Source organism: Sinocyclocheilus rhinocerous, unplaced genomic scaffold (assembly GCF_001515625.1).
Source record: "Sinocyclocheilus rhinocerous isolate Xijiao unplaced genomic scaffold, SAMN03320098_v1.1 scaffold78, whole genome shotgun sequence".
Taxonomy (NCBI): Eukaryota; Metazoa; Chordata; class Actinopteri; order Cypriniformes; family Cyprinidae; genus Sinocyclocheilus; species Sinocyclocheilus rhinocerous.
In genome coordinates this window covers 147,472-155,062 of record NW_015637122.1, presented here as the reverse complement: position 1 = coordinate 155,062, position 7,591 = coordinate 147,472, and the positions used below count along the sequence as shown (strand labels likewise).

The window sequence follows — 7,591 nt, the reverse complement described above, 5'->3', positions numbered from 1 at the left end:
CACACATATATATATATATATATATATATATATATATATATATGCATATGTGAAACATTTTTTTGAATTAATATAATTAATTTGAGCTATTGTATAATCCTGTTCGCTTGATTAATTTATGATGCAATTATCTCGGTTTTTTGTTGTGGTATCAGTTTAAACGATCAATCCGCAGTAGTCTTTTTCTTTTACAGAAATGAGAGATTTGTTAACACGCCTGCCTTGCACTATTCCGTTATTATATTCCGCTTTGAAGAATATTATATCTAATGTCGTCGAGTTACAAAGCGGAATTAGCTTCCCTGATTTATTAAACGTCGCTCAGCATATGCAGATGAGTCTACACGTTTAAAGCGGAGCGCTTGGGTTTTCCGGATGTAGATGTGTGTGTGTGTGTGTGTGTGCGTGTGTTTTCTCTCTCATCTCTTGTGCCTCTTGTGCCTCGCAGCGCACGGCCCCGTCTCTCTCGCGTTTATGTGTTTAAGCTAATCCAATTATTTTCAGACTGCTGCACGCGACAGTTGCATTGTTTACTTTGCGCAGAAACTTTGATAGAGTCCGGATGAGCCGCGGATCGCTCGGAATAACGAATGAGCTGGCGCGATGCACGGCCGACATGCACAGACAGAGTGTTATCCAAACACACAGAGAAAATGATTTCAAAAGGTCAACCAGCTTTTCAAATGCGATTAGCGAACGGACCATTTTTTTTTTATTGTGGTCCATTCCTTGCGATTGATTTTTATGATAATGAGAAAACAATATCTATTCTGTTCTCGTTTATAATCGTTTTAACTTGCGTGTTACTAATTTATTATTATTATTAATAACGTTTAGATACATATCATTGCTATTTAATTCGTTTTCTGTTTTATGTGCAATAAATATTTTGCACAATACGCATAGACTGTATCTAAGCACACACAGAACGTTCTATTATCGTTCTTTTTAGGTTTTATTTTGAACCAAAATGGTATGCTGCGTGATTTCTATAGATGCAGCAGAACCCTCCTTTACGCACTTGTGTGTGTCACTATCTGAGGTGTACTCGCCAGCTCTGTGGTTTTTGGGGCTAGTAAGCAGAGGCACAAAGAGACTCGTTGGCTCTACACATGAGGGCAGAAATTCTGCCGGGTACAGGGGGGCTGCACGGCGAGCTTGTTTTTCGTTTCAGCGGAGCGACCGGAGGCGTGGGTCACTGAACATGTCAGTCAAACGGAAAGAATGCCAGTCAAACGTTGCGGTGTTTTAATTACGTAAAGAGAGCGGGTTACACAATGAGTTAATTAGACCGACGCTTTCACTTACTGTTACTGAATCTGTTTAACAACATTTCAGCCTCAGATCCTAAAATCTACTTTAACATTTCACAAATAATTATTCTTATTCTCATGGTTTAATGAACCGGGAGGTTGTTTCTTTGGAAATCGAGTCATGTCGCTTTATCCAGCTATAGCTATTATATTTGCGATTCCCTCTTCTAATAAATCATGCAGTATTTTCAAGACATCGCTGTTTAGAGCCTGCAGTATTGATAAGACGTTTGATAAGACCCATCTCTGTGTACATTTTCACAGCATTGCCTACTCAGAACCGCCAAGTTATTTGTAGATCTTATCAGATTATGTCATATTTGACGATTGAGGAGTTAAGCTCATGTTATGTCATATTAGAGAATGCGTTTTATGTGGTAATGCATTAAAAATAGTAGTAGTAGTAACAATGATGTTATTAAAGCATTTCCATATTCATGCGAATCTTTAGCCTGTGTGAATGTTTGATATTGCCTTTTCGTGTTTTTATGCATAATTAATTATTTGTAATTTTTATGTGTGCAATATGTCTATAATATTAATGTAATTATTAGTAAATATATTGTTTATATTATATGTATAATATTGATATGTAATTATTAGTATTTTTTTAAATAAATCAAAGCGACTGGCCACTGGGGTTTAGTATGTTCACTAGTGGCGTGGCCTATGACTGTGTAGTTGTGCTTAAGTGTGCATGCAAGTGTGTTTTAGTGGTTCTAAAAAATCAGTTGTGCATGCGTGTGTGTGTCTGTGTTCGCAGAAGGTAGAGAATGTGTTAACTGCGGGGCCACCTCGACTCCTCTGTGGCGGAGGGATGGCACCGGTCACTATTTGTGTAACGCCTGCGGACTGTACCACAAGATGAACGGACAGAACCGACCCCTCATCAAGCCCAAGCGGAGGCTGGTATGTTGCTCTATTGCACTGTATTAATGACACTTCTGTCTCTTTCTCTTTTTCTACCCAGGAAGAAGTGTTAGCTGCAAGAAATTGACTCGCCAAGCGCAGGTCTCATTTCTTTAAGATTAAGCAATAGCAGTTATTATTATTATGATTATTATGATTATTATTATTATTATCATCAATAATAATAATAATGCCATTTTATGTATCGAATTTTATTTCCCCCCCCCCCCTCTATTTTTCTGCTCGAAACAAATCCACAGACAATTTTATTTGATCGCAAATATTGCTGACACTGTGTCAGCATAATGAAATTTGCCACGGAGAGACTTCAAAGTGTTATGAAACGAGCGCTTATCTCAAATGAGTACGCGTGGGAGGCGATCAGCTCCAACAGGTCAAATATGTCTGGAGAAATTAGGTTCAGTTCTGACAACATGCCATTCATCAGGGACACTGTTTCACAGGGATTTAATAAATGAGAGAGAGAGAGAGACTCTGTGTTTTTCAATGGCCTGGCAGCACAGACGCGTCTCTCTTTGGGCTTTGGATAGAGTCGAGGCTCTTGAGGCGCAGTGAAATAGTCCGAGCGCTGCTATTTTGGCATTGGCCTTCTCTCCCTCTCTAATGTGAAAAGCCGACTTCCCAGGAAAAGACTGGCGGATATCTGAGCTCTGCTGATAAAACTCCTCGAACAACAGCGCAGTCTAAACATACGGGCGAGAACGCGCAGAAAGGAGTCACGACTTCAGATTGATCTTCACTATGCTCAAATAGTCTAGAAAAAAGAGAAAATAATAGTACGTAGAAGAATAAAACAGGAATAAGGAATGACCTTTATAGAACAAATATTGTTCTCTTTGACTAATGTGTTTGAATTTAATCTATTTACCAATACAATTGAGCTGTATTTTGTAATTTACAAACGAGTCCGATAGAAAAAAAAGAAAAACAAACAGTCAGTCATAATAAGTAACGTCGCTAACTGAGTATCGTTTGGCTTTAATCTGAATTAAACGACACAGTTAAGAATAATTTGTCATGTCAGTACATACCTTCAACATTCCTGTATGTTAACCCAGAACACAGCATCACTTTTCTTTCTGCATAGTCCATTTCAAAATATGTTGCCGATCCCTACAAATTCATTGCATTTCTTTTGAGTCGTCCCTTGTTTCCATTATCCTTTTTACTTATTTTTATATTTACTTTTTACTTACTCTTTTTTTTTAACTTATTTATATTTGTTTTATATTATATTTGATTATGTCAGTAACTGCTTATAATTAATAATTCTAACTGCTTTTAATCAATGCATGTTAATTTAGAGCAAGGTATTTTAGTGCAGCATATTGATGTGAATAAAGATTGCTAATATCTAACTGAAGGTTGATGTTTAAACATGGATCCATTACATGCAGACCCGCTGTTTCTCCATCATTTAACGGGAAAATGTCATCAGCTTTAATGGGCACTATTTAAACCAGTGCTTTCATGTCCTCTGTAAATATTTAGGTTTGAGAGGGCATGTGCGCAAGGCACTATTTTTTACCCTAGAGTTTAAGGCACCAGTGTTATGGAGATCTCTTTTCCTCTGACATATTTCTGCATTGCTTAAAACCATTTGCAGCTTCAGGAAACAGGAGGGTTGGGGGGCCATTAGCACTGTAGGAATACAATCATCATCTTAAGTTATTATATTATGAGTGTAATAATCGTGATTCTTTCTCTATGTGTGTGTCCATCAGTCCGCTGCCAGACGAGCGGGGACCTCGTGCGCAAACTGTCAAACGAGCACGACGACACTGTGGCGGAGAAATGCGAACGGCGATCCTGTCTGCAATGCCTGCGGCCTCTATTACAAATTACATAATGTAAGCTCCATAGCTGTCTTACACTTATCTAGTAAGATATTTTCTATCTCTATCTTCTCTTTGCATGATGGCAGCTTTCATGCCATTTCTTTCATTCTATTTCTTTCTGTCTTTCTTTCTTTCTTTCTTTCTTTCTTTCTTTCTTTCTTTCTTTCTTTCTTTCAACATTCACAACAAGGTTCATGCATTGACTACTCAAAAATGTTATGTTATTATTTATGTTAAGCGACCATTATAATATAATTTTTATCAAAAAAGTTCCGATTTGTTGCGTTTTCCGAGTCCTGTCCAATTGGCCCTATTATAGTAGTTGGTAATGTGATTTTCGCACCCCAGGGACAGCTTAACCCAATCTGCGAACCTGAAATGTTTTAATGTTCCCCAATGGTCTCAAGCCGCTAGAGTCAATTACATACAGAGATTCGTCTTTTTCTTTCTCATATTATTATTTATTTTTATGGCTATTATGCTAGAGCTAAACTGCTAGTACTGTTGTACTATTGAATTACACTGCAGTTGGTGGTATTTCTATGTTAAACATATGCCGGGGAACATTTTCATTCTACCTAATCAGCTCTGGTATCCTGTATCATCACACTTTGAGGCCCCATACTCTTGTTACATTCCCCTACTACTCACGCAAGCGCACCCTTTTAAATCATTTTGCCATGTTGGTTTTGGCTGTTTCGTAAGAACTCGAGAAAAAATAAATCCCCTAAACCTGACCTAGGTTATCAGGGAAACACATAACATGTATTATTATGTTTGCATTATCACAACCACTCCCATCTCTCATTTAGCCGAGAGGGATTTGTCAGAAGAACTGAGTTGTGATTGTATTTGTGTATGTCTGTCAGTCTGGGGTTAGACGTCTGACCCGTTTCTTTCTTTCTAAAAAAAAATCTTTATGTGGTCATTTCAAACCCACAAAAAGCATAACTGAATAACATTTAAGAGAGTTTCTTGTAGCCGACGGCTATAAGCATGTGTTTTCTGTGATGCCCAATGGAGATGTTTTAAATGAACAGTTTTACTTTGGGGTGTGACTTCACACAGACGCACACACTGGCACATTCGCTCACATTTACACTAGTGGTTGGCCAATATGGGTTTTCCGATAACAGACGCCAATGCAGATATCTAGAGAACAGTTTTTGCAGATATGTTTTTATATAATCCAATTTGATGTTAACAAATTAGAAAATTGCTACAAATTCAGAAATACTGAAACTAAGTGAACTGAATGGCTAAATTATACAAGACAGTATTTACACAATTTGCACAGGTTTGCAAAAAAAAATCACAATTTTGAAGTGTTTATTGATCTTTTAGAAATCAAAATGGTAAAATAAAAGTAGAAATTTCACCGTTTATTAAGTCTTAAAGTCTTAAAATAAGGTCAAACGCATTAAGCCTGTAAAGGAATAGGTTTTAGTATCACTTAATAGCTCTTGCACAAAGCATCTAGAGTGTTTTAAGACAGAGAGGGAGATAGAGATAGTCCAATTATGGGGTGAAAGTGGCAGGCTTTGGCAGACTGATGTGACAGTGACAGTGCCACTGCGCTTCAGAGTCTGGCCAGAGTCTGGCACCGTCCATGCCTGGTGTCAGGGAACTCAGATGCTAAATCCAGGCTAGTCCTGATATGACCCGACACACACACACTCATACATACATACACGCTTGCTCAAACAGAGAAACCGATATATCTGCGATATAGTGTAGCTCTATTACACATGCTTGGATTCAAAGTATTACTATGAGTGTGTGAAGTGTTCAACCAAATCCTAATCCCACAAACTGTGACTTAAAAGGGTGTCAGCTTTCAATATGCCCGTAAGGAGGAGATATCATATATGAGATCTGTTTAATATCTCAATTGTTTCTCCAAGACAGCAATTCCAGAGATTAGATTGAAAGAATATGCCTTTTGCTTAAAGGGATAAATCACCCAAAAATGAAAATTCTGTCATTATTTACTCAGGCCATACCCGTACAACTTTATTTCCTCTGTGGACCGCAAATGAAAATATTTTCAGGAATGTTTCAACACCATATGTCTATACAGTGAAAGTCAATGGGGTCCAAAACCACACCTTCATTATATGGATATAAAAAAAAAAACACTGTGTTAAACATTTTTTTTGTGTGTGTTTGAAGAATGAAAGTCATACAGTTTTGGAACAACATGAGTAAAATGAATCCCTTTAGGTCTTCTGCTTCTCAGATGTTTCTTCTTAGAAAAACTGTGCTCTGATCTACTAAAGTCTGCAAAATTGTCAGAAATTTCATTATGAACTCTCATTATGAATTGTCTCCCTTGTGCCTGTTTTTATTTCTCCTAAGGATTTTTAGGAGAAACGTCTGAGATTAAGTTAATATTCAAAAGAAACATAACTGGTTTAAGGTCTCCTGAAATATGAAGAACCAATCTCAAAGCAATAAAGTGTTCCTCTGGATGTGTTATGAGATGAAAAATAATGTCCGAATTTTTCCATTATGCTCCTGTCTTATGTAAGCGGGATGGTACCGTGGCCATTATTAACGTCTGCCGTCTCTCTCCTCGTAGATCAACCGACCACTCACCATGAAGAAGGAGGGCATCCAGACCCGGAACAGGAAGATGTCCAGCAAGTCCAAGAAGTGCAAAAAGTCTCATGACAGCATGGAGGATTTCTCCAAAAGCTTAATGGAAAAGAACAGTTCCTTCAGCCCGGCCGCCCTGTCGCGTCACATGACCTCGTTCCCTCCCTTCTCACACTCGGGCCACATGTTGACCACGCCCACCCCCATGCACCCCTCCTCCAGCTTGACCTTCGCTCCTCACCACCCTTCCAGTATGGTGACGGCGATGGGCTAGAGCGCCCTTCTACCTCCGACCGCCCAATCTCCCATCGGTGGACGTCTCAAAGCACCGTTAACCTTGAAGCCTGTCACAACCGCAACCCTCCGACCTTGAACCAGCTCTCTCACATGCTCCGTCTGAGCTACAACAGCCCCCCCCCCCCAAGACCCCGGTATGCCCCGCTTAAACCCCTCGAACCCCACATTATGAGGGAGAGACAGTGAGAATGAAAGAGAAAAGACAATGACTTTCTTCATCGCCCCTCCAATCGTGAAGCCTCGCGCTGATGTCAACCTTCATTTGTGTACAAATGCCATCTTTCCTGTGGGCATCAAGGCACAAACATTACGAGTCTTTAAACAAACCTCCTCTATTTCCCGAACCCGCTCCTTTACTTCTTCTACGTATCTCCTCTTCTTCGTCCCCGTGAGACATGAGGAATCGAGCTGTGAATGACAACAGGAGATGAACTCTGCATATATTTGTAAAAAAAATTGTCTGAAATACATTTAATGAAGACTTTTTAAAGCGCAAAATGAAAAAAGGCGAGGACAGGAAATGCCCGTGGGCAGCTAATGATAAGAAGGGTACGACTCAAACCTGGAAGATGGAACGGCGTGGCGACGCGACCACGATTTCTATCTGAATGACGA

The 7,591-nt window shown here is 39.2% G+C and overlaps 1 protein-coding gene across 5 annotated transcripts in view; it reads left to right on the top strand.

Annotated features, from left to right (window-relative positions):
* Nucleotides 1-6,969, top strand: part of LOC107748455 (transcription factor GATA-3) — a 15,075-nt gene extending 8,106 nt beyond the window's left edge. For 4 of the 5 annotated variants that reach the window (XM_016563228.1, XM_016563229.1, XM_016563231.1 and 1 more), the window contains 3 exons: nucleotides 2,077-2,222; nucleotides 3,968-4,093; nucleotides 6,663-6,969. In XM_016563228.1, coding sequence (XP_016418714.1) covers nucleotides 2,077-2,222; nucleotides 3,968-4,093; nucleotides 6,663-6,953 — 563 coding nt within the window. In that variant the 3' untranslated portion in view covers nucleotides 6,954-6,969. Of the gene's footprint in view, nucleotides 1-2,076; nucleotides 2,223-2,283; nucleotides 2,325-3,967; nucleotides 4,094-6,662 lie in introns of all 5 variants that reach the window. The other variant, XM_016563232.1, reaches the window with a different exon arrangement.
* Nucleotides 6,970-7,591: the final 622 nt, after the last annotated feature.